The sequence below is a fragment of the Muntiacus reevesi genome, chromosome 16 (genome assembly GCF_963930625.1).
Source record: "Muntiacus reevesi chromosome 16, mMunRee1.1, whole genome shotgun sequence".
Lineage (NCBI taxonomy): Eukaryota > Metazoa > Chordata > Mammalia > Artiodactyla > Cervidae > Muntiacus > Muntiacus reevesi.
The window spans coordinates 57,945,732-57,973,673 of record NC_089264.1 but is presented as its reverse complement, the minus strand read 5'-3'; the positions used below and the strand labels follow the sequence as shown (position 1 = coordinate 57,973,673).

At 41.7% G+C, this 27,942-nt stretch overlaps 1 protein-coding gene across 1 annotated transcript in view; it reads right to left on the bottom strand.

The window, feature by feature from the left end:
* GRXCR1 (glutaredoxin and cysteine rich domain containing 1) overlaps nt 1-27,724 on the bottom strand; it is a 119,919-nt gene extending 92,195 nt beyond the window's left edge. Inside the window, exon 1 of the mRNA XM_065907569.1 lies at nt 27,323-27,724. Coding sequence (XP_065763641.1) covers nt 27,323-27,724 — 402 coding nt within the window. The remainder of the gene's footprint in view (nt 1-27,322) is intronic.
* Nucleotides 27,725-27,942: the final 218 nt, after the last annotated feature.

Here is a 27,942-nt window from a genome sequence, read left to right as displayed (position 1 = left end):
TTGTGCCTGCTGGTGAAGCGTATTCTAAAGGATTCAGTGAGAACAACCAAGAAAACATGATTTAGTCAGTTTCTCTGTCGTCCAAATGTGTTATTTTCATATTCTGTTGAACTTTCAATGCTGAAGGCACTGATGGCTAAGAGGTCCAAAACTTTCTATGTTGGTATCACAGACTCATGTTCTATGTTTGGAATCCAGATTTATCCCTACAAAGGGGTGAAAATTCCATTTATTAAATGGAAAAACAAAAGCCAATGGCACACTTTAAAAACACCATGTTTAATAAAGAAGATTAAGAAGCTGAATCAGGACCACAAATCCACACGCCCATGGAAGATAAGCAGGCAACATAAACAAGAGGGACTTGGGCCAAGCTTGAGAAAACAAGAGAGTGGATATGAGGATAAACACCAAGGACCCCTGGACTTGGAATAAGGAGATAACAAAAAAGCATGAAAGAGGCATGATGGAACATGCAATTCTGTCTGACAGGCCAGCCGCTACACAGCTCTAGATGATATCACAAGAGGAATTGCGAACCCAGATTTGTCAAGACATGCCCCTGATACAGATTGATGTAAAATCTTCTGATTTTAAAATAAATGAAGCTAATACAGGCTGTCTTTAACCCAAAACATTATTAAATCTTTATGATAGCTATTATCAAAATGACAGCCAGCAGAGCTCCCATACTGAGCCTTAGATTCACCCTCGGGTTTAGCATGTAGACCAAAGGAGAGTCTTCTAGTACTTTATTCATGTGAGTAAACCAAGACACCTATTGGAAAAGAACTCAGGTATCAGAAGAGAGGCGGTCAAGCACAGGGACTTGTTACAAAATCACTGACAGGTAGCCGAGATGGGAACAAGCATCGTTTCGGTTGTCACCCTCTCCTTCAAATGACAGAGCACATCGGTGCAGAACCCACGGGTATTCTCAGGAGCAGAGGCAGGGGGTGTCAGGAGCCTCCACAACCGTGGGAGGCAGAATGCGATAGGAATGTGGAGGGGAGAATGGAGGGATGCCACAGAGTCACTGGCCAGGTCTAGTCCCCACCAGCCTCGCTTTTCAAACGGCAGTTTGCAAAGGCATCGCCAGGGCTCTTGTTAAAACGCCACTCTGATTTAGTGGGTCTGGCTGTGGCCCCAAATCCTCTGTTTCCAACAAACTTCCAGGTGATGTTGAGCCTGCTGGTTCTTAGATGGCATGTTGAGAAGCAAGGAGTCCTTTGACCTGGGGATTTTAGTGCCTCAGGGAAAGAGAAAACTTTGTTAAAACTAGAGTTGCTCAAGAAATATATGACTGCAGGGACTTCTCTGGTGATCCAGAGGTTAAGAATCCACCTTCCAACACAGGGCACACAGGACTGATCCCTGGCCAGGGAATAAGATCCCACCGGCCACCAGACAACTAAGCCTGCATGCCACAGCTAGGGAGAGAAGCTCCCTTACTGCAGTGAAGACCCAGCACAGCCAGAAAAAAAAAAAAAAAAAAAACCAATGAAGGAATACCCAACTGTGATTCTAGGTTCAGCCTTTCATGAAAGTGAGGCTGGTGTGGCAAGGGAGACACCACCAGAGGGGTTTTGAGAAATATTTTATGCATATAAGGGCTTCCCCGGTGGCTCAGATGGTATAGAATCTGCCTGCAATGCAGGAGATCTGGGTTCGATCCCTAGGTTGGTAAGATCCCCCTGGAAAAAAGAATGGCTACCCACTCCAGTATTCTTGTCTAGAGAATTCCATGGACAGAGGAGTGTGGCAAGCTACAGTCCATGGGGTCGCAAAGAGTCCATCAGCAACTAACACTTTCACATCATGCATATGAAGTATCTTAGTCGCTCAGTCGTGCTGGACCCTGTGTGACCCCGTCGACTGTAACTCACCAGGGTCCTCTGTCCATGGGATTCTCTAAGCAAGAATACTGGAGTGGGTTGCCAAGTCCTCCTCCTTATGCAGATAAAACTGATTCCAAACCACTGTACCTTCAGATACAAATGTGCATTGGCTGGACTGGAATCTTAAAATGCCTATTCACCAGTTAGGTTCCACATTAGATCTCACAGTATTGCAAAACTAAAGGTTAATGTGAACAGTTTGTGGGTTTCCTTTCTTCGTATCACTTTGTCTAATTCTTACCTTGCTCCCTGTTGGAGACTATGGTGTGCGCTTCATAATCCCAGTTGATCCTTTTCTGCCCAGAAATACCACGGTAGCTTATATGCCTAGCACCACCTCTTTCACCATGAAATTCATTCACTCTAAGAAGCCCTCTGTACCTCCTTCATCCTGACTGGCCACCTGTTTTAGAGACTATTTTATTAAAGGAGTGTCAGTGGCTCCATTTGTCATTCCCCGTGTGAGCGAAAGGAATCATAAAGTCACGAGTCGCGGACTGTGAAGCCCTGGCTGGTGAGGCCCGGCTGAGCTGCAGACATACAGCATTTTCACTGGTAGTTGCTCCAACCCTTCGTTTGCGATTAATTACTCTGCAGGAGCAGTCCGCCTGGGACGACCAAACAATTTTCATTCATCAGCAGTGAGCGTGAGATTAATGAAAGCCACAAGCTCACTAGAATGAAACCCTAAGCTTTCATTGTGCTGTCAATACTTGAGGAAATGGAACACTTTTTTCTTCTCTATATATTTCTGCTTTCATCAATAAAATCAGATTAGACTTCTATAAATGCCATGGATTACACTTTTGACTATTCATATATGCATCTAAGATATAACTAATATGTGATATTATATGTATTATATATTATGTGATCTATATATAATACATAAGAAAAAATGGCAAATGTATCAACAGCCTGTGAAAGCAATGTGTAAAAGCACATTACAAAGCCACCGTCCTGTCAGTGTTCATTTTAAGGGAGTAATTACTGACCTGGTTTCCTCCCAAGCTGCCTTCTTTGACCCTAAAACATCGACACACCATTAGAGTGAGAGATAGTCAGGAGATGGAGAAGAAGCTCCTATCCTCACAGTTTTCATCAGCACACACATCCGTTCATTGAAAATCTTTAATTAAATTTTAAATGCCCTGGAGACTGAGAGTGCCCTGGATATGAGAAACAGCAGAAGGCCTCAGATCTCAAAAGTTCTTGTCGGTGCTCAGATAAGGATGGTTTCCTGAATCCAAGTCACTACACATCCTTCCCACAAAACTAATGTCAACAAGGATCAAAATAATCCACATGCCCCATTCATTCAGCATGACTAGGAATGGGAGAAGAGCAGGAGCTTCAAATCAATGCAAATTACAATAGTGCCCCTCCTCCTACCATCATCATTAGCTTTGTCCACCAAAAGAAAAAAAAGATAATGATGTACCAGCAGCAATGAGCAAATCCACCACCCAGATTTTGGTTTCCAAATACCATTCTGCACCGGAAGGTACCAGAGCTCTTTGGATAAATGATTGATTCTTGAGATGTGCAGGAAAAGTCAGCCTAGAACATCTTGTGCCACAAGTAGGGAAATGCTCAAACGATTGATGGAGACATGTCAAAAAGACACCAGCATCACTTTTAAGGGGCTCCCATTAACCAAAACTGGAATATTTAAAGTATCAAAATAAAAACATTGGTAGATTATAACTCAATGATGAGAATCCATGAGTCTACATACTGATAGAAATAGATAAAAGAATCCATAACAAAGGAGAAACAAAGAGTCTTCCTTACAGGAAAATACTGGCCAATCACTGTAGGGAAAAAATATCAGTTTGCAAACATAATTCTGAAAATTAATGCAGGCAAATACCATCATTGGGTGCTTAATCTTGGGTGTAGAAGTTTGGTGAAGAACAGAGAATCACATAGCCTCAAGTACCTCCCAACAAATTATTTAGCAAGTAAAGTGGGGAAAATGACTAAGCAGTTGAGAAATTAGAAAGCACATAATAAAGTGATCAAGATTAATATCACTCTTAGGGGAAAGTGAATAACATGTACCTTCAGATATGATACCCCCATAGTGATATTTTATCACTTATATAATATCCCAGCCAAAAGTGTGTAACTTGAGGAAACATCAAAGAAACCCAAATTACGAGAGAGTCTACTAAACAACTGGCATATATTTTTCAAAATGTCAGTGGCACAAAAGACCAAAAAAGGCTGAAGAACTATCGTCTTAAAAATGACAAATTTATTTGCTACATATTCAGATCATGACTAGGTTTTAGCTTCTGTAGTTTTCCTGGCATTCATAGCTTACTTTCTTTCCTTTGGTTTTTGGTAGCCCAGGTAGCCCTCTTTAAGCAGGAGGACTTTTCTCGACTACCATTTATTCTGTTGATCCAATCTGAACCAATTGCTCTCTGGATCTGCTGAAGACTTTCATCCTGGAATCTTCCTTTACTGCTCTTCTGAGTGGGATCCAGCATTTCTTAAATCCCAAATGTTCTCATCTCTTGGTTTGTACCTTTATTTTTTTACAAAAGTACGTGCTTAAGTAACGTTACTCTTCTGAAATGATGTGAGCAAGGTTAACTCCCTTGAACTCTGAACATGAGGAAATACTTTTGTTCTAGGCTTATACTTATACTGGCTTCCCTCCTAGCTCAGTCAGTAAAGAATCTATCTGCAATGCAGTAGACATGGGTTCCATTCCTGGGTCAGGAAGATCCCCTGGAGAAGGAAATGGCAACCCACTCCAGTATTCTTGCCTGGAGAATCCCATGGACAGAGGAGCCTGGTGGACTACAGTCCATGGGGTCGCAAGAGTCGGGCATGACTGAGTGACTTTCACTACTACTACTATACTTGATTAGTGGAATTATACAGGCATAGGATTGGGAGTAGAGTTATCTGTTGGCAGGAATTTGATTTATCTGTTCAAAATAATTTTTTTTAAGAGATGTCCAATCAAATGGCATTGGAACTTTAGGTTTAGATGTGCCCCAACTCACTGTTCCAAGCAGCATCGTGTTGTATCGTTCAGTCCCTAAGTTGTGTCCAACTCTTTGTGACCCCATGAACTGCAGCACGCTAGGCTTCCCTGTCCTTCACTATTTCTTGGAGTTTGCTGAAACTCATGTCCATTGAGTCAGTGATGCCATCCAACCATCTCACTCTCTGTTGCTCCCCTCTCCTTTTATATTCATCTTTCCCAGCATCAGGATATTTTCCAGTGAGTCAGCTCTTTGCATCAGGTGGCCAAAGCATAGGAGCTTCAGCTTCAGCATCAGTTCTTTCAATGAATATTCAGGGTTGATTTCCTTTAGGATGGACTGATTTGATCTCCTTGATGTCCCAGGGACTCTCAAGAGTCTTCTCCAGCATTACAATTCAAAAGAATCAATTCTTTAGTGCTCATGGCAACCCACTCCAGTATTCTTGCCTGGAGAATTCCATGGACAGAGAAGCCTGGCAGGCTACAGTCCATGGGGTCGCAATGAGTTGGACATGACTGAACAACTAACACACAACCTTCTTTATGGTCCAACTCTCACATCTGTACGTGACTACTGGGAAAACAATAGCTTTGACTAGATGGACCTTTGTCAGCAAAGTGGGCTGTGTTTTTTAATATACTATCTGGGTCTATCAAAGCTTTCCCTCCAAGAAGCAAGGGTCTGTTAATTTCATGGTTACAATCCATCTGAAGTGATTTTGGAGCCCAAAAAGATAAAGTCTGTCACTGTTTCCACTGTTTCCCCATCTATTTGCCATGAAGTGGTGAGAACAGATGCCACGATCTTAGTTTTCTGAATGTTGATTTTTAAGCCAACTTTTTCACTCTCCTCTTTCACTATTATCAAGAGGCTCTTTAGTTCTTGTCCGTTTTCTGCCATAAGGGTGATGTCATCTGCATGTCTGAGGTTATTGATATTCCTCCCGGCAATCTTGTTTCCAGTTGGTGCTTCATCCAGTCCAGCGTTTCTCATGATGTACTCTGCATATAAGTTAAATAAGCAGGGTGACAATATACAGCCTTGACATACTCCTTTTCCTATTTGGAACCAGTCTGTTGTTCCATTTCTAACTGTTGCTTCCTGACCTGCATACAGATTTCTCAGGAGGTGGGTCAGGTGGTCTGGTATTCCCATCTCTTGAAGAAATTTCCAGAGTTTGTTGTGATCCACACAGTCAAAGGCTTTAGTGTAGTCAACAGAACAGAGGTGGATGTTTTTCTGGAACTTTCTCACTTTTTCAATGATCCAACAGATGTTGGCAATTTGATCTCTGGTTCCTCTGGCTTTTCTAAATCCATCTTGCACATATGAAAGTTCACAGTTCACATCCTGTTGAAGCCTGGCCTGGAGAATTTTGAGCATTACTTTGCTAGCATGTGAAATTAGTGCAATTGTGTAGTAGTTTGTGCATTCTTTGGTATTGCCTTTCTTTGGGATTGGAATGAAAACTGGCCTTTTCTAGTCCTTTGGCCACTGCTGAGTTTCCTAAATTTGCTGACATATTGAGTGCAGCACTTTCACAGCATCATTTTAGGATTTGAAATAGCTCAACTGAAATTCCATCACTTCCACTAGCTTTGTCCGTAGTGATGCTGCCCGAGGCCCACTTGACTTTGCATTCCAGGATATCTGGCTCTAGGTGAGTGATCACACAATCATGATTATCTGGGTTATGAAGATCTTTTTTGTATTCACATGAAGTACACTGCCTTAAATAAACAGGGTGACAATGTACAGCCTTGACGTACTCCTTTCCCAATTTTGAACCAGTCTGTTGTTCCATATCCGATTCTAAATGTTGTTTTTTGACCTACATACAGGTTTCACAGGAGGCAGAGTAGGTGGTTTGGTATTCCCAGCTCTTTAAGAATTCTACACAGGCAAAGGCTTTTGTATAGTCAATGTGGAAGAAATAGATGTTTTTCTGCAATCCCTTGCTCTCTCTATGATCCAACGGATGTTGGCAAATCGATATCTGGTTCCACTGCCTTTTCTCAATCCAGCTTGAACATCTGTAAGTCCTAGGTTCAAGTACTGTTGAAGCCTGGCTGTAAGGATTTGACCATTGCCTCGCTAGCATGAGAAATGAGTCCAATACGTGGTAGTTTAAACATTCTTTGGCATTGCCCTTTTCTGGGATTGGAGTGAAAACCTGACCTTTTCCAGTCCTGTGGCCACTGCTGAGTTTCCTAAATTTGCTGACATATTGAATGCAGCACTTTCACAGCATCATTTTAGGATTTGAAATAGCTCAGCTGGAATCCCATCACTTCCACTAGCTTTGTTCTTAGTATTGCTTCCTAAGGCCCACTTGAATTCACACTCCAGGATGTCTGACTGTAGGTGAATGACCACACCATTGTGGTTGTCTGGGTCATTAATACCTTTTCATATAGTTCTTCTGTGATTCTTGCCACCTCTTCTTAATCTCTTCTGCTGCTGTTAGGCCCTTACCGTTTCCATCCTTTATTGTACCTATCTTTGCATGAAATGTTCCCTTGCTATCTACAATTTTATTGAAGAGATCTCTAGTCTTTCCCATTCTGTTGTTTTCCTCTGTTTTTTGCATTGTTCACGAGAGAAGGCTTTCTTGTTTCTCCTTGCTATTCTCTGTAACTCTGCATTTACTTGGGTATATCTTTCCCTTTCTCCTCTGCCCTTTGCTTCTCTTCTTCTCTGTTATTTGGAAGGCCTCCTCAGACTGCAGTTTTGCCTTCTTGCATTTCTTTTTCTTTGGGATGGTTTTGGTCACCATCCCCTGTACAATATTACAAACCTCCACCCATAGTTTTTCAGGCAGACTCTCTCCCAGATCCAATCTCTTGAAACCATTTGTGACTTCTGCTGAATAGTCATAAGGGATATGATTTAGGTCACACATGAATGGTCTAGAGATTTTCTCTATTTTCTTCAGTTTGAGTTTGAATTTTGTAAGAAGGAGCTCATGATCTGATACACAATCAGCTTCAGGTCTTGTTTTTGCTGACTCTATAGAGCTTATCCATCTTCAGCTGCCTATACATATGTATACATATGTGTGTGTGTGTGTGTGTGTGTGTGTGTGTGTATTTTATATATGCATGTATATAAATATAACATACATATCTATGTATATCAGAGACCTATTTCGATACTTACCTCACTGCTTTCAAAATATATCAGTGTTTTAACTTATTTGGAATGGACTTAGATTAGATTTTCTGTTTAGGTAAAAGCAAGACATCACAAAATCAAAATGCACTCATTTTTTAGTCCTCAAGTACCTAAAGAACATTTATTATACAGTCAAGTACTATGTTAGGTACTCAGGATATGGAAATTTAAAATACAGTCCCTTATAAACCTATGTGGAAGGCTGGTAGTAAACAAATTTGGGTGTTACAGTTAGTGTTGTAATAAGAGCTATAAGTATATTTCAAGAGCTACAGAAGCAAATTAGAGATACCAAGGGAACATGTCATGCAAAGATGGGCTACCTAAAGGACAGATATCGTATGGACCTAACAGAAGCAGAAGATATTAAGAAGAGGTGATAAAAATACACAGAAGAACTGTACAAAAAAGATCTTCATGACCCAGATAATCATGATGGTGTGATCACTCACCTAGAGCCAGACATCCTGGAATGTGAAGTCAAGTGGGCCTTAGAAAGCATCACTATGATCAAAGCTAGTGGATGTGATGGAATTCCAGTTGAGCTACTTCAAATCCTAAAAGATGATGCTGTGAAAGTGCTGCACTCAATATGCCAGCAAACTTGGAAAACTCAGCAGTGGCCACAGGACTAGAAAGGTCAGTTTTCATCCCAATCCCAAAGAATTCTCAAACTACCACACAATTGCACTCATCTCAGACGCTAGTAAAGTAATGCTCCAAATTCTCCAAACCAGGCTTCAGCAATACGTAAACCATAAACTTCCAGATGTTCAAGCTGGTTTTAGAAAAGACAGAGGAACCAGAGATCAAATTACCAACATCCACTGGATCATCAAAAAAGCAAGAGAGTTCCAGAAAAACATCTATTTCTGCTTTAATGACTATGGAAAGATTTTGACTGTGTGGATCACAGCAAATTGTGGAAAATTCTGAAAGAGATGGGAATACCAGGCCACCTGATCTGCCTCCTGAGAAATCTGTATGCAGGTCAGGAAGCAACAGTTAGAAATGGAACAACGGACTGATTCCAAATAGGAAAAGGAGTACGTCAAGGCTGTATATTGTCACCCTGCTTATTTAACTTATGTGCAGAGTACATCATGAGAAATGCTGGGCTGGAAGAAGCACAAGCTGGAATCAAGGTTGCCAGGAGAAATATCAACAACCTCAGATATGCAGATGACATCACCCTTATGGCAGAGAGTGAAGAAGAACTGAAAAGCCTCTTGTTGAAAGTGAAAGAGGAGAGTGAAAATGTTGGCTTAAAGCTCAACATTCAGAAAACTAAGATCATGGCATCTGGTCCCACCATTTCATGGGAAATAGATGCGGAAACAGTGGAAACAGTATCAGGCTTTATTTTTCTGAGCTCCAAAATCACTGCAGATGGTGATTGCAGCCATGAAATTAAAAGACGCTTATTCCTTGAAAGGAAAGTTATGACCAACCTAGACAGCATATTAAAAAGCAGAGACATTACTTTGCCAACAAAGGTCCGTCTAGTCAAGGCTATGGTTTTTCCAGCGGTCATGTATGGATGTGAGAGTTGGACTGTGAAGAAAGCTGAGCGCAGAAGAATTGATGCTTTTGAACTGTGGTGTTGGAGAAGACTCTTGAGAGTCCCTTGGACTGCAAGGAGATCCAACCAGTCCATCCTAAAGGAGATCAGCCCTGGGTGTTCATTGGAAGGACTGATGCTGAAGCTGAAACTCCAATACTTTGGCCACCTGATGCAAAGAGCTGACTCATTGGAAAAGACCCTGATGCTGGGAGGGGTTGGGGGCAGGAGGAGAAGGGGAGAACAGAGGATGAGATGGTTGGATGGCATCACTGACTCCATGGACGTGGGTTTGGGTGGACTCCGGGAGTTGGTGATGGACAGGGAGGCCTGGCGTGCTGTGGTTCAGGGGGTCACAAAGAGTCAGACACGACTGAGCGACTGAACTGGACTGACTGAGAGGGAACCATGGAAGCTTCCGGGAAAAAGTCACATCTGGTGTTAGCTGAAAAGATTGTGTTAACTAGGAGAAAAAAGTGGCAGCATTTCAAGAAAAGAAATGAGTATACACCAAAAAAATAAAAGAAACGGTTATAGTAAACGAAAAGGTCTGATGAGGATACCTGCGTTGCTGTGCCCGGGCTGTAAGGGGACCCTGTTCGGGGATGAGACAGGAAGAGAAAAAGGGAAATCGCGGAGAGCTTCACACATCACGTGTGTCGGCAGACCTTTGCATTCCACCCCACAGTCGTGGCGCCAGGAAACAGTTCCGTGTGGTGCCACGTCATTCTGTACCGACAGAAACTCACTGCACGTGTGTGTCACACATCTTTTGCTTCCTGCCCTATAGGCTTTCTCCAGCTCCTCAACGAGAGGCACTGCGGAAGACCGCCCAGCTCCCAGGTGTTACAGCACAGAAGTGTGTGCGTGGAGGGGGCGGGGGACATGTGAACCTCTTGGGGCAACCCTCACCAAAGGGGAAAAGTTCATAGATGCTTCCCCTCATGGCTGCTGTGGACTCTGAAAGGTGTTATAGACAATCCCAAGAAGGCCCCCGTGGGAGATAGGATGGAACGAACCCTAGTCTCCCATGACAGTGATTAAGGCATCTCCATATTGGCTCTATCTCCTTCCCTCCCCAACATTCCCCAATCTCTCCCTTCTGCCCTGAGATTACTCCCCAAAAAACTACCCACACACAGACCCTTATTTCACACTCTGATTTTGAGAGGAACTCAGGCTCATATCCCAGGCTGAGAAGTTTTATACCTAAATGTTACAGAAAACAATTTGCTTACTTTTAGCAAGGGAGTAACATGATTAGATTTTTAGTTCCATGAGGAAATGATCAGCCAAAGGCAAGCCTGGGGGCTGGAAAACAAAATAGGAAGAGTTTCTTCATGTCTATGGCAACATAAGCTTACTAAGCAATCCCCAGAAGTAAATGGACTTTTTAATGAGAAAATAATACTAATGACCTTAAAAAATGGCTAACCAGATGGCACTTTCTGATTGCATTTTAGAAAAGGGAAAATGCTCTAGCTCTGGTTCCAGGAAAAATGACTAGTTAGCTAGAGTTTGGATTTTGGGGTTCTCTTGCTGTTCACTTTCTCCTATTTTGTGATTCTTTTAAAAAAGCTTTTAGTAGCCATGATCTGCTGGTAAACTACTTCCAGGGGAGGGGGGAAAGCACTAATTTGTAATATTTGCTGATCTCTGTGCTAGGAACACTCCCACCATGGCCAGTTTCTAACTGCAAAGGTTTTGACAGCCAACTTGCAGACCTTATGAATACGTAACCACATTCCTCCCAGCGCACCACGGCCACTCCCCGCAGAAAAGGTCTCGGGCTGCTCAGAGTCCTCACAACCAGCTTCCTTCCCACCAGTGTGGAGCTGCTTTCCAAAGCGGTGCTCTAGTGAGAGATCCCAGTGTCCTGAATTTTGATCCCTTCCTCACTCAGCATCATTCCTCCACTATCTCCAGGTACCACTGCATGTTTCCAGGGTGTAGTGGATGCTGTGGGGTCTATCCCAGACTCTCCCTTCCCTTCACCATTCTGGTATTCTGTCTCTGTTGTCATGAGTGGTGACTGCAAACTGTTCTCAGCTTCCTCTCCCTCTAGCAGAGAATCACTCCCTTTGTCTAGGAGACTTGGGTGAGAGGGCAGTTATGGACATTACCCAGAACCACATACTGGCCCACCGGTATTAACAGCTCATCTAAGTAAGACATGATGAGCAAAAAATACTAAGTGCCTGACGGTAAGACACATATGCTCCAGAATGTGGGAGGAAATCCCAGTAAAGATCCAAGAATTTGCAGCTCCTGATGAATTATTTAGGAGTCTGGTGGTCTGGGGCATGCTGGAACTTCCCCTCAAATGGAAAGGATGAGTTGTTGTATTTTGCATATTTTTTTTTGGCCACACCACACGGCATGTAGGGTCTTATTCTTCAACCAGGGATCCACCATGCTCCCCCTGCACTAGAAGCTCGGTCTTAGCCACTGGACTGCCAGCGAAATCCCCGCACCCTCTGTCTCTAAATAAAAAGTGCAGTGCTGGATGGGGTTAGAAGACACACACCCATTTGTAAGAGGCGCAGAAGGTTGCCAGTCTTACAGTAAGGCTCAAAAAGAAGGGCTTTGCAACAGCTACAGGCCAAAGAACAAGCAGCCCTGACATGCCCAGCAGATCCCACGTTACCAGAGGTGTCTGAAGTGGACAAGGACACTCTGTCAAATCTCTGGCCAGGAAAGACATAACAGCAGCCTCTAGGTTCTGGATCAAAACCATGCTGTCTGGAGAAGAAACTACACAGTATTTGAAAAGCAGCTTCTGGCTTGGTCGGGCCCCTGGTAGAAACTGAGCATTTACCCTTCCAGACTAATGTAACTAGTCTGGATGTAACTAGTTTATAGGGCTTCCCTGCTGGCTCAGAGGGTAAAGTGTCTGCCTACAGGACAGGAGACCTAGGTTCGAACCCTGGGATGGGAAGATTCCCTGGAGAAGGAAATGGTAACCCACTCCAGTACACTTGCCTGGAAAATCCCATGGACGGAGAAGTCTGGTGCAGGCTACTCTCCACGGCGTCACAAAGAGTTGGACAGACCGAGCAGCTTCACTTTCACTTTCATGCTACTTTATAGATGTATACTGTCACAACCACAAAGTCATTTACGATCGAGTAGGTCTAGCAACAATTCATCAGAAAATGAAAGTGATTCATCAGAAAATGAAATATGATCAGGCTCAAGCAGGTTCAGAAGGCTCAAATAAGCTACTTGAATAGGAAGGAACACTGGCCCTACCACATAGGGTAGGGTGGTAAGAAAGCTAAGCAAAGAAGTAATCTTTTCTAGAGACCAGCTTCAGCTTGAATGCTTGGAATACAACTTATACCATGGATGTGTCCCCGTCTTCAGGAAGGGGCTGGCGTCCAGAACTGGATAGAGCTATAGAATAGCAGCTTGAAAGCAGAGATGATGCATCAGCTTGGCGATGACACCTTGTGGGAAAGGGTATCATTCTTCAGAATGCCAGTTACACCTTAAGCCAATGGTCATTATAAGATGCTATATTGCCAATATCTAGAATTCATGGGTCCAGGAACCAATGGGGAAATAGAAGAATGACCCCATTCACCATCACTTACAGTGACTGATTTCTGCTTTCCATTCCTACGACTTTAGCAATCATTAGTCCCTTGGTCCCAAAAGGGATACTTCCATAAACAGCATAGGACAGGGCCCATTAAACTTACAGCTACAGCTGACATGTGGTTACCTTGGGCTCATTCTAACAGGAATCCAGCTGTCATAAAAAGGAGCTATCACACTGGAGAGGGTAATTGACCCTGACTGTCAAGGGGATAAACTGTGGCTATATATTAGGGACAGATAAAAATCAGTGTGGCGCTCAGGGGCCACTCTCGGCACTCACTTGGTCTTAAATGTAAATGGGCAGGCACAGCAATCACCGCCTGATGAGGGTACCGATCACCAGAGGCTCAGAATCCCCCAGGACTGAGAATACTCTCAACTGTGCAAGCGATGGTTGTGCTAGTTAAGGGGACGAGGTCTGTGGTGGAAAGTGAGAGAGGGGTGAAACAAAAATCACCCTAAGACCAGCTACAGTGTGGGGTTATCATTTATCCCACTAGCTCCCCCACCAACTGGGGCATGACTGTGCCTGGATGGAATAAATTCCATGGGAGAAGCTAGTAAGTCTGAACAGTGCAAGAAGTGGCTGGCAGTGGATGCTCCAGGTTCCCCCCAAAATGCTGGGTCACCCACCACCACCAGCCCCAGGCGCTGTGAATATTGCCTGCTAAAAGCTCACAGCTTCCCCTTTCTCTGGATCAATGTTTCAGCAGAATGGATGATGTCTTTTTACTATGGACATTTATATACACACACAGACACCCAACAGCCAATGACAAACAACACAGGCATGACAAACGCCAGCCCCTTCCTGAAGACGGGGACAAACCCATGGTATAATCTGTATTCCAAGCATTCAGGCTGCAGCTGGTCTCTAGACAAGTTACTTCTTTGCTTAGCTTTCTTGCCAACCTAAACTGTTCCCTCCATCCCTTTTCTTCCAAGAGTGTTCCCTCAATAAATCACTTGTCTCAAGAATCCAATCGCAGGTTCTCCTTCAAGGGAACTTTGACTTAAGACAAAGGAAATCTCTGGAGTAAGAAAAATAATGGAAAAACTTCAGATGGCAGATCAAAACAAAGGTCAAAATATTTGGGGACAAATGTTTTTTCATTGCTCTTTCATCAAATTGGGATGTTGTCAGCTTATATCATGTAAAATAAATTAATATCTGACTTCCAAATTTGCTATGAGGATTGAAGAAACAGTATTATAAGAAAGATGTGTGTGTGTGTGCTCAGTCATTTCCCCATGGACTTTGCAACCCCATGAACTGTAGGCTGCTAGGCTCCTCTGTCCATGGAATTCTCCAGGCAAGAATACTGGAGTGGGTTGTCATTTCCTACTCCAGGGGATCTTCCCTACTCCAGGGGATCTTCCCCACCCAGGGATTGAACCCATGTCTCTTGAGTCTCCTGCATTCACAGGCAGATTCTTTATCACTGCTCCACCTGGGAAGCCCATAAGAAAGGTACCTAAGTTAATTTCTGTGTGTGCAGGCATTCAAAAAAGGATTGCTGTCATTATTAATACGAATAGAATTTGCTTAAATAATTCTTTCAAAGCTTGTTTATGACTAGTGGAATCTGGAAAGCAGCAACAGCAAGCTAAGAGGCTTGCTGAGAGAGGTCTGCCCTGCTCTGCATGTTGAGAGCTGCTCTCTCATTGTTCTCCTCAAATGGGAAGTGAGCCCCCCACCCTGCCTATGGAGCCCTGAGGGGATGCTTCCAAGGCAGGCGTGGAGGAGGAAGCTGTGGGAAGCTTCCCTGTGACTCTGTAGTCACTGTGTTGTGTATTTCATTTTGTTTCTGATTTAATGAAGGCAAGCAGGAGGGAAAAAATAAAGCCATATGCACTGTATCAGAGAAGTTCATTTCTGTTTCAGGTGGCTCAGCTTAGGGCAAGTGTGGCTGGCATGCACCTTTTTAAAATTACACCATCAGGCCCTACTCTAGCTATAATAGATAAGTAACATACTTAGATGTTTACGGCTATGAGTTAATAACAAGTTGTTTACCATCCCCTCATGTCATTTGATGTTTGATGGCATCACTGACACAATGGACATAAACTTGGGCAAACTTTGGGAGTGGTGAGGGAAAGGGAGGCCTGGCGTGCTGCAGTCCGTGGGGTCGCAAAGAGCTGGACTTGCCTGAACAAACAACAACATGTCATTTGAGGTTTCTGAAGTTCTAGTAATAGAATAAAGAAAGCCATCTGGTAAAAAGGTTCAAGACATTTTTTTTAAAGGTAAAAGCAACAAGAAAAAGGTCTAGGCCTGAGAAAACAGGTATGGCATCCAGAAATCAAAAGGAATAGATAATGAAAAAAATTAAGAAATGAACTTGAAAAGACAGGAAAAAACAAGGACAGGTAAAAATAATGTACACAGATTATACTATAAGATCACTATTAAAATGCTTCTGTATGGTCCAATGTGAGTCAAGTTGTATAAATTAAAATTAAGTCATATCACAGTTCTGGATGGAACCGGATGGCTGGATGGCATCACTGGTTCAATGGATATGAGCTTGGGCAAACTCCAGGAGATGGTGAGGGACAGAGAGGCCTGCCATGCTGCGTTCTTGGGGTCCTAAAGACTCCAACACCGCGGAGAGACTGCACCACAGCAATCAGAGGTCTCGGGTGCTGGTGTGGCAGGCACAGCTGCATGCTTATCCAACAGCGGTTTCGAACTCCAGGCTCCATGCTGTCCTCTGCCACAGAGGCAGAGCCATAACCCATATTCCCAGGCTTCTATTGTAGCAAGGGGCTGCTGCGGCCGCTGCTAGGTCGCTTCAGTCGTGTCTGACTCTGTGCGACCCCATCGACAGCAGCCCACCAGGCTCCCCCGTCCATGGGATTCTCCAGGCAAGACCACTGGGGTGGGTCACCATTTCCTTCTCCAATGCATGAAAGTGGAAAGTGAAGTCACTCAGCCGTGTCCAACTCCCCGCGACCCCATGAACTGCAGCCCACCAGGCTCCTCCGTCCATGGGATTCTCCAGGCAAGAGTGCTGGAGTGGGCTGCCACTGCCTTCTCCGATTACAGCAAGCAGTAGCCATAAAACTATTCCGGACATTAGCTGTAAGAGAACGCTTCTGAGAAATTTCTAGGGTTCTGTTTTCTTTTCCGATAGAAGAGGCAAACCTACAAAGGAGATCCCTTCCTGTTTTTGACTCTGGTCTGGCGGCCATCTTCGACCCACGAGGCATTTCACAGACAAGCCAAGGATGGCAGAGCAGAAAGCAGGAACTGGGCCATCCACCCCCTCATCCAGCCACCAAACCACCTCAGCAACAGCCTTCTCTGAACATCTCCTGAACGGGTAAAAATGAATGTCTGTACTTTAAGCCATCTCCAGCAGTCGACTCTGTAGCTTATAGCAAAGGAAATCCCATATAAATACAAGTAATCCCTTGGATTAGGGTTGAAAGGTATAACAAGTCAATCCAGGCTATTACTAAAGAAGAGACGGGAGTCATCTCCACCCAGAAGGAGCAAGCCAGGCTTGCAGGGTGACAGGCGCCGTGGAGGAGTGCTCGCCACGAGGCTCGCCGGGGGCTGGCTGAGCTCCCAGGTTCGGAGCCAAACTGACAAGCGTGGCCTAGCAGCCACAGGAGGGTAAAACTAGAGAAAGGAAGACATGGGCCCAAGCAGGGGCCAGAGCCAGGACAGGACCTGGAACAGAGGAACTGGCCTCGGGGAAACAGGCTTGTGTAGCAGAGGCTAAGCCAAGTCCAGGGCCAGCAGCTGAGTTTTTTCCCAAGGAGAAGTGAGTGCAGCCAGTAAAGCTTGTGGTGCCGTAACGTCTTTTCGGGAAGTCCCACGCAAGCCCTAGTTTCAAAAGATGTCATATGAGGAGAAGAGCATCTCTGAAGACTTACAGAGTTGGGTCAGAATTCCGGCCTCTGTCTGTGTGTGAACTCCACAGTACTCACCATGTTTGACAGGAGCTCTGAGTTTATCTTCCTCATGAGAAGGAATTTAGTTCCTCTGAGGATGAAATCATGCTTTATTCATTATTGTGCCCTCACTGCCTAGCAGGGGACTTAGTTAGCAATGACTGATTCAGTTTGTTTGAGGGATGAACAATAGAAGTAACAGTTTTATTCACCACGCACAATGTGCCAAAGTGAAAGCGAAGTCGCTCAGTCGTGTCTGACCCTTTGCGACCCCATGGACTGTAGCCCACCAGGCTCTTCAGTCCATGGAATTTTCCAGGCAAGAACACTGGAGTGGGTTGCCGTTTCCTTCTCCACGGGATCTTCCCGACCCAGGGATTGAACCCGGGTCTCCCGCATTGCAGGCAGACGCTTTACCGTCTGAGCCCCCAGGGAAGCCGTACAATGTGCCAGGCATTGTGTAAAATGCTAACACTCAGTAGTTCATTTATTTCATGGGGAATAGTTGCTACCATTATCCCCACTTAACCGAGGAGGAAACTGGGGTTTACAAAAGTTAAGTAAATTTCCCTAGGGTACTCACCTCGCAGTTTCAGACTCTGTATCTGAAACCAGGCCATCTCTCTCCAGAGAATAATACTCTTACCCATTAATGGAGGGAAAGAGAGCACAAAAATCATTTAAGACACTCGCAGAGAATTAGGACGTTTGTTTCTTCTTTCTCTCAGATAGAAAATCGGGGCTTTGTTTCTTAGAAACACTTGGTTCTTTTCTTACTCTTGGGAATAATTGATAGAGCTGCTTTTAAGAGCCCAGACATAAAATGAAGACATAGAAGACGGCAAACCCAAATGTGCAAACAAAACACACTTCAAGCCTCTGCATGTGCTACATCTATTGCCATTCCACTGTTCAATAAGAGTCACGTGTCCAAGGCTACAGTCAAAGGCTGCAGAAGTGCAGTCCTGTCTTCAGGTGGCCAAGGCAAAACTATGTCAGTGTATCACAGGGAAAAGGGAGAAAAACAGCCAATAATTTAATCGACCACAAAACCTTAGTTTTCTCATAGATAAAATAAGCTTACTACACCTACCAGCTGTGGTATATAGACTAACAGTCACTCCTAAGGGGCCATGCCCTAATCCCCACAACCTGTAAATACGTTACCTTAAATGGCAAGAGATTTTGCAGAAGTGATTGTGTTAAGGATCTTAAGGTAGAAGGATTGGCCTGGATGATACAGGAAGGCTCAGTGTAATCATAAATGTCTTTATAAAAGAAAAAAGGAGGCAGAAGAACTAGAAGAAGAGACTAACAGTGGAAGCTGAGGTCACAGTGATGCAAGACCGTGGCCAAGGAATGTGCAGCCTCCAGAAGCTGTAAAAGGCAGGAACAGAAAGATCATAGTCCAGTTAAAACCTTCACTTTATCCCCATGAGACATTTCAGACCTCTGATCTATAGAATTGTAAAGTAATAAATTTGTGTTATTTTAAGCCACTAAGTCTGTGGCATGTTGTTTCAACAGCAGTAAGAAACTAATACATGAAGTGAGTCATTATCCTGAGTCACTGTCCAGGAAAGTCCTGAATATTCATACCGCAGGCTTCATTTTTCACGTACCCAGCATGATTAATCTGGATGCCAAAGGCCTTGTTTTCATTTCAGGGGGAAATCGTGAGTCCTGTGTCATTGAAAAGAGGGGCATTTACTTGGGACAGTTTGGAAGGAGTTCCGCAGAATCTCAGGCCGTGAGAGGGCATCACTTCCATTAGACGCTCTGCAAGCCGTATGCTGGCAGCTGTCCAGGGGAGGTGCTCAGAAAACAGCCGTGAGGTGGCATGCAAAGCCAGCTCTGCAGCAAGGCCAGCGAGCAGTCAAGGAGAGCTGCTCTGCCAGCCCTGGAGGCTTCTAGAGGCCCTGCAGGCAGGGTGGTCCACAGCTTCTCCATGCTGACCCAGTTCCAACCCATGAAGCCCAGAACCCCAACCTCTAGACCCACCGACCTCCTCTAAGGCCAAAGCCCATCACCTCTCTTCCCTTCCTAAGATGACCTTCGTTTAGTCTCCACTGGTCTGGGACTCTAACTTCTCCTCATTCTCTTTCCGCTGACCTGTTAGAGCATAATTCCCCAGCGCCTCCTCTTCTAACACAGGCTGTCTCTTGCAAATCAGTACTTTGGTTTTCACTACTCTTTCCAACTGTGGACTAGCCAAGCTTTCAGAGTTTTCATATAATAAAGATCTTTAATTCTATAGCATTACTTACATAAAAGATACATAATGGGGGAACTTAATTCTTTCATGGCCTAATTTTGTTGTTTATAAATCAATAAAATAAGGAATTCTTCTCTAATTTGGTCTATTAACTGTGGGGGAGATTACATGAACAAAATATAAATATTGGGTTGGCCAAAAAGTTCATTCGGGTTTTTCCATAGCATCTTATGGGAAAAAAATTTAATGAAATTTTAGGTCAACCTTTATACATCTACTTCTTGCTTTCTAATGAAAGGTTCTAAGAGATAAATAAATTGTCAGCAGTTAGGTGAGATAATGAATTATTAGAAAAATAAAACTAAGCAAAGGGATCCAAATTCTTAGTTGAATGGATTTGTGTATGTAAATAAAATGTCCTTAACCAAAAAAATTTGTATATTTTATTCTGTGTATCATTTTGAAAATTCATTCCAAGCAATAATGATTTTTTGAGGGATTCATATAATTGTATAGTATGTCAATTTATAGACTATTAAATGTTCATATTGCTTTTATACAAAACCCAAAACACTGGTTTTATGAGAAAATATCAGAAACTCTGCAAGCATGAATATGCCACTCAGAGGATGTTTGTCTAATCCTACTGTTATACTGCTTTTATAAAGTTTGGAAACACCAGGTGTTAATTCTCTGATTATGTGGTAACCATGGGCTGCCAGTAAGAGTTCATCAAACCACCTCAAGTCACCTTGTGGAACCTGCTGGTTTGCTCAGAGTGTTGTTCTAAAGTCAGAATTGAAATAGCTTCATGGGATCAGCAAACAATTAATCTTCAAAGAATTAAAACCAAGCTCCTACAAATTTAAATTCATGATGATACAAGGATTCTGATAAACAGGAAAATGAAATATTCCAATTTAGGCAGTTATTGCACTAAGGAGACAAGATTTTAATAAGATTCACAGGACATGGATAAGTGAGTGCTAAAGGGCAGAGTAACTATTCCTGACTGTTGGGGGATGTATAAGATGAAAATAAGTATCTTTAATTATATAGATTACCCTTCCGTTTTTATATCTAGATCAGAATGAAATTAGAAAGAAAGCAAGAGTAACTGAAGAAAAGAATGTAATATAATGACAGTCTAACAAGAAAAAAGACTAAAGCTAAGAAAAGTATAAGCATTGGCCAATGAAGAATGGGGGCATAGCTATGATAGGCCAATAAGCAAAGAGAGGGGGTGAATCCTCTGTAGATGGGAAACAGTGTCAGTGTTGTATCTGAATTCTTCCAGGAATCACTTTACACAACCATTCATAACACACTGTCCAATCTTCCATGGAGGCAGAAATTAGGTTTTATTCCTCATCTTATCTAGCAGAGTCCCTGTTCCATATTAGATATGCAGTCAACAACTATTAAATAAAGGATTGAATGAATATTAAAGATAACTCATATCAATTAAAGATAACTCACATCAATTAGAGAATTGATGGGAGCAAGCTACTAATACTTCACCATGCAAACTCTATTCCTATCCAATATAAGAAATCTCCAAACACAAAGAGAAGGAAATAACCACTGAGAGTATGTCACTAAATTCATTAACTCAAAGAAAGAATATTTATTGAGGTCCTAATTAGTATCACAGTATAAGTAGTGTTATAAAGAGTACCAAAGGGATGGCAAGTGGAAAGTGGTCACGTGCTTTGTACAATTTGTAAATTGTACTCTACAGTTTACAATTCTTTAATTGTACAGAACAATATATCAGTAGCTGGTGACTCAGCAGTGAAGAATCCACTGGAGACACTGATTCGATCCTTGGATTGGGAAGATCCCATGGGGAAGGAAATGGCAAGCCACTCCAGTATTCTTGCCTCGGAAATCCCATGGACAAGGGAATCCAGCAGGCTAGAGTCCATGGGGTCGCAAAAGAATCAGACATGACTTAGTGAGTAAATGACAGCAATACCAACTTATATTTTGGTGCTTTTTTTCCTGCTTCTTTGATGATATTACCTAATTTCTTAATGTAGCTTCCTACACCACTTGAAATTGTATCAAAACTCCTAGAATTTCTTGCCTACTGATAGCTAAGAAGGCAATATTTCCATTAGTAGAAGCTTGTTTTGATAAACTATTGCATAAGAATTTCCCCAGATAAATATGATTTTAAATCCCACAATTTAATGTTTCACATACAGAAATGAAGCTCAAACTGTACTTAGTTGATTAATAATGATACTACCTTATAGAGTTGCTATGAAGAACAAATATGCCAATGCACATAAACAATGAGAACAGTGTCTGGCATTCAGGAAGTACTTAATCAACCTTTACCGTTATCATTGTTTTTCCAGAATGGTCCAAATAAACCATTGGGACTTAACAGTCATCAAGAGTGTTCCTTCCTTTTTTCTGGAGTATTATTTTATTATCAAAGCTAGATTCAGTGAACCAGAGATGGATAAGAAGTATGTCCAGAAACTTCTGCCAATACAGATAAATAGCTGTATGCTAAGGTCAGTGAGCAAAGCTGAGCAGCTGCTTCCTTGAGTAAATCAAGCCATTCCCCTGCGGTCCCAACTTCTCCAATCTCATGACAATTCAATCAAATGATGATATACAGTTACAATTTAAAGCTGAATAGAAGCTATTTAGCTGCAGAAAAGCCTCCCCTAGGTGAAGATTGAAAGTTCAATGGATGATAAATTTAAAAATGTTCTAACCAATTGCTGAAATTTTAAAAGACCAGATGATATCATAACATGATATTCTTGTACATCTCCTTATTTGTTATTACAGCATTTCAAAAGGCAAAGTGAGGAATTTTTATATAGAGTGTTACACTTTTAAAAATGAACAAATCCAAAACAGTGAAAGGCAGTATTCTAGTTTTGGGTCAAATAACTGATTTCTCTGATATCCAGCTATTTAAAAAACAGACACCATCATAATAAAAATATTCTCCTTATTTCACAAAATTTTGAGTATAATTAAGCAAAATAATGTTTGTAAAATCCTTTGCATAATTGTTCTGCAAGTGAATTATTTTTATTTTATTTGTCTTGAAATATTAGAATGCTCATAAATACAAGCTCACAAGCTAGAGATATGTATATACATACACAGATGGAGGTTATATGTCTAATTTGAGTTCTTTGAAAAGCCCCACCAAATTATAGTGTGTGCTGTAATTATTTTATTTTTTTGCATCTATTTTTCTCTAATACAGAAATGTGAAATTTGTAGAAAGAGAGGGAACTAAAATTATGGAAATTATTTAGGCAATTCTAACAGAGTATGCTTACAAAGTTTGAAGATAAGATCAAGAAAAGATTACCGTCTGAAATGTCATTTTATAAGAATAAATTAGAAAACATTAATGACCTTAATTATCTGCATCATTGACCACTGTAAGAGCCTTTGGAAATGATGTTGCTGCTGAGAGAAAAGTGTATCTCATACTTAATTATGCGAACTGGGTGGAGAGCTTGAGCAATACAGTTATGTAATTTGTCTTGCATGAGATAACAATGAATAATTTTTTAAACAAAAAATAAATTTTCTAAAATTTTCAAATAATGAGGAAAAGTATTATCTAGATAGAAATATCCTTACAGCAGAATTTCTTAAAAAGAACTAAAAAAGAACACCTATACTGCTAAGATTTCTAGACCTGTTTCTAAACCAACTAGAGATGGATAAATTAGGATACCAATAGGAAACCTGTCTATTAAGTATACCTTTATTTATCTGTGACTCAGTAAAGACCCTCCTGATGATCTAACCTGATCAGAGTGAAAAATCATAAATCAATCCATATCTTCTTATTTCCTCATTAAACATTGAAGTCATACAGAGCACTATGAAATATTGTTCATTAAAATTTCCTTTTACATTTTGGTTAATAATTCTTGAACTTTACTGTATGCAAAGTGAAGTGAAAGTAGCTCAGTCGTGTCTGACTCTTTGTGATCCCGTGGGCTGTAACCCACCAGGCTCCTCTGTCCATGGAACTCTCCAGACAAGAATACTGGAGTGGGTGGCCATTCCCTTCTTCAGGTTACCATATGTAAGAACAACCTAAACAGCTTCTGATGCATGCCTGTCTCCAGGTCATGACTATACTCTAGGCTTTCAGATTTCCAAATCAGCCTCTCTTAAGCATTACATCCTGTGATCTCTGGGAGAGATGAAAAAGTCGGGCATCTGAAAAGTCATAATTTAGATCATCACCAGGCCCTTGAGTGGTTCACCAACAAACCACAATCTACAAGGGCCAATGGATAATCCAGGTGAAATTTACTCTCTGGGTCCATCACCACCCTTAAAAACCTTGACTCATTCTGCACACCTTCAATAACCCAGAATTCTATAGGGCAATTATTTGACAAATGAAATAAAAACTTGTTCTAATATCCTTTTTATAGACAACTTCTTATTGATTAATAAGTGCTGCTCAGAAGTATAAATGTTTGGAGCAAAAATGATTTCAAGGCTATTCTCTGCAGTTGAAAATTTTGCAAGTCACTTACAAGTGTTTTATGAGACGGTAATAACATAATGGAAAACTAATAGAGAGAAAGCAAAGTGATTTGCATGGTTTTTCAAAGATGTTATTTATAGTTAGGGTTTCCTCTCAAGTTTCAGGTTGAGTGCTTTAAGATTTTATAGCTTAATATCTTAAAGGAAGAGTAGGAAGAGCAACCTGATCCTTTCTTCCAGCACAATTCCTTTCTTCAAAATTGGCTGTTCGTTGGAAACTTAACCAATATCCAAGATAGGACTCCTGACTGCTAGGTTTTCCTCCCTGAGAGAAACTGCTACATTACAGTTCCATCTAGCTAAGCTTGCTGCTTACTTCCGAAGGGATTTGGAAAATATACAGAGATCCCGGGAAGAGGCACTTCTGGCCCCTATACCGACCTGTGAGTGTAATTGAATGGTAACTTCTGCTTTGACCTTCTGGGGCTTCTCTGATACTGCACGTGGGATGCCTGTGGACAGGACCGACTCAGTCATCCTAAGACACATGCCGGAGGCGTTTGCCATCCCTTATTGACGCACACGTCTCTGAGCAGGCGGCAGTATCCAAGTCAGCTCTCAGCATGACACTGTGGGTGTCTGCGCTGTTCACACAGACGTGATGGGGACGGAGCCCCTCAAATCGAGCAGCCAGCAGCTCTGATATAAGGTAGGAGCTCCTTTAACATTCTGTCCCGGAGACGTGGGTGAATCTCCCCACAGTGATACTGGCGGTGACCATGATGATGATGAAGCTAGTGATAACGGCCACAACTTGTGAATATAGTGTGCTGATTTCTTTACAATTATTTTTAAAAAAAAAAGAATGACCAGTTTGGAAAGAAAAAAACTGATTAAATATCAAACTTTGAGAGACCTCTGTTAGTAACCATTATTGTCTTCTTAAAGCATGGAGTGAATAGAATGAGGTTACATTATTAGAAAATGACAGTTTTGTTGGATTTTTATCTAAAAAAATGACGAACACAATTTTATGTTAGTGTCCATTGTTTGTTTCCATACCTTACTCGGGACTCCACCTTGTAGTTAACTGCATTGAGCAACTTCGGCTGCATGCAACAAATTCTGGTAAATTCTCTTTTCATTTTTTACTCTATTACCAATATTTTCTAATTTTCCTTGCTATGGCTTCTTGGATACACCCATCATTTGAAACTGGTCATTTAATTTCCAAGTACATGGGATTTTGTTTATAAAGTATCTTTAATATTAATTTCTCATTTTGATGCTAATTTTTCATTTAGATGCTTTCTTCTCTGCAATTACCCTCTATACTTTTTTTCAGTCTAACTTTTCTGAGGCTTTTCATGACTAAGTCAAAGATCTCTCTTGGTAAAGGTCACACTGCACTTGAAAATATGTGCGTTATCTTCAAATATTTTTGATATTGATTTCTACATAATACCACAGCGATAAGGGAACAGGCTCTGTATGATTTCAATACCTCTAGACCGTGAAATTTTTGCACCTTGTTTTGTGTCCCTGGATATGTTCCAGTGTCTCCAAGCTTATAGTCCGTGGGAACTTGAATAGAATTTGTATCCTACTGTTGTGTGAAAACTGGATAAATCTTAATTATGTTGAAATGGTTCATAGTGCTTTTCAGGTCTACTATATCCTTCTCTTCTCCGTGTACCCATTCTATTAATTTTTGAGAGTTTGATATTGAAACTCCAAGTAAAAATCTTAATTTGTCTACTTAAAAAGCACTTGTAATATGTAGTGGAACTATATATAACCTTGTTTTGTATTTTCTACATCTCTTGTAAATGTGTTACCATGCTTTCATAATTTAAAAAAATTAAAATATAAAAAAACAAAAAAGGGTGATGGAATTATGCATAAAAATCTAAGTAAATATTGTAATCTAATCTAGGACTAAAATTTTGACCTTGGAATTGCCTCTATTTTGTATTTGAGTTTATAGCATCATCAGGATAAAGCCACCGAGAGGAAAAGCTTTCCTCTTGTAGGCTTTGAAGGTTTAAGGTATTTACTCATAAAGGATAGGTTTCTTGGGAGATTTGAACAACAAATTCTAATCCAAGGACCAAAATTAGTACAGCAGTTTTGTAAATAACCCTCCAAATTATAAAGCAGGTGAAGTCATGACAAGCTAAATTAATCACAAGAATGCAAACAGTTACAAACGGAATTGCTATGGTGTCTTGCTCTACACTTTAGCAATAACAATTTCTGCACTGGGCGAAACATACGAGGCGCTAACATGAACCAGCCTAATGGCAAGAACACCACATGGGGTTATTTTCAACCTAGTAAAACATGCTCACCAGTTTCTGAAGTTTGATTCTCAACCCCCACCCTTAACCTGTGAAATCTGTCATAGGTAAATTCTATAAATGAAAAAAACTTTGATCTGAGAAGCTTTTACCTTTTAGTTTCTCTTCTAAATCCTCATAATGTGACCTTTCCCAATACTTCCTTTAAATGAAAAATAAAAGTCTTTGGCTAAATTCCCCACCACTCCCATGTTCTTATTTAATGTCAAGGCACTGGAATATTCATCACGAGAGATCATTTTATTTAAATATTGCAAATAATATAAAAAGGTATTACAATGAAAAAGTTTCAGCTTGCTACTTTAATGGTAGTGATTATGAATTCCATTCATGAAATAAAGATCCCTGTTTTTAACAGAAAATCATTTCACCAATGCTCCCAGGCAATTTCAAAAACTTGTATTAACATAAGATCATTGCCAACGGCCCCAGGATGAATAATGCATTCCTGCATTATGGTGCATAATCTATCATATTTTAAAGACTAACTTCTTACTGTAAAATCTGGATCCAAACCATACACTTAGAGAAGAATAACTTTTTCAAGTAGTGCTCTGGAGTTCTTCAGGCAAATTAATGGAGTAAAGTACCTTAGATGAAATCTGCAATCTCACCAGGAAAGGGAGGGAGTCAAATTAGCCTTTTATCTTCATAGCATTCCAACTAAACCCAACTCCACTCAATGTAGCACTCAATCTTTTCTAGTTTAAATGTCTATACAAGTGATGACACATGGCAAACGGGTGTATTAAGGATGATTAACCAGGAATTAATTCCTAAGCTTTGCTCAAATGCTTTGAACACTATAATCTGTCTTCTTCCCTTCCTTAGCTAAGAAACATATATTCTGTTTTAGTCATTATGTACTAGAAGACTACTTAAACGTTAGGAATTTGGCCTTGAGAAATCAATCTAGTTTGCTAAGCATTTGACCATATTTTTTATCGATGGCTATCGAGACAATATCCTAGAGGCAGAAGTGACTCATAGAGTGTGTAAGAGTCATGAGTAAGAGAGGCTTGCTTTAAACTGGACAACAGAGGTGTTCAGACGGTGAGTTAGTAACTAAGGCCAGGAAGGAAGGGCAGAGTTCAGTGACTCACCTGTAATACTTTGGTCAGATTGTTGAACAGAGCTTGTCCAGCACTGACTTTGTATTTAACTCCTCTGACTGTGCCATTCTTGCTTAAAATGTTGACTCTTCTTGTCCCAAACCCCTTCTCGCTGGCCGCCCTTGCCAACACCAGCAAGCTATCCTGCTCGTTCTCCTGTCCATCACCTTCCGGCCCTGTGTGGCCGTTCTGCTGTCCATCAGACTCACGGAGCCCATCTATGCCACAGATACTGGCACACTCAGAATCCAGAGAGCCTGCTGGCCGCCCATCTTCATACACCTCCCTGAGAACTCGCCCGCTGTGAGACGACGCGATCCGAAATCGGACTTTCCGGGGCCTGTCAGTGTCTGGCTTCGTCTCCCGCTTCAGCATGGTCCCGTCCGCCCACATAACAAACAGCTCACATAGTTCTGGGTCCCTCGCTCCTGCATTAGGCGACCTGCCACAAAGCAATATCTGAGCCTAATTCTAGTGACGGCAGCATCTGCATGAAACTAACATCGCAGGGAAAGAAGTGTCCCAAGAACTCACAGTGCATCCCTGCTATGAATAATGAATGGTCTGTGTGTGTGTGCGTGCTATGGTTACCTTTAAACTAAAACCTGCAA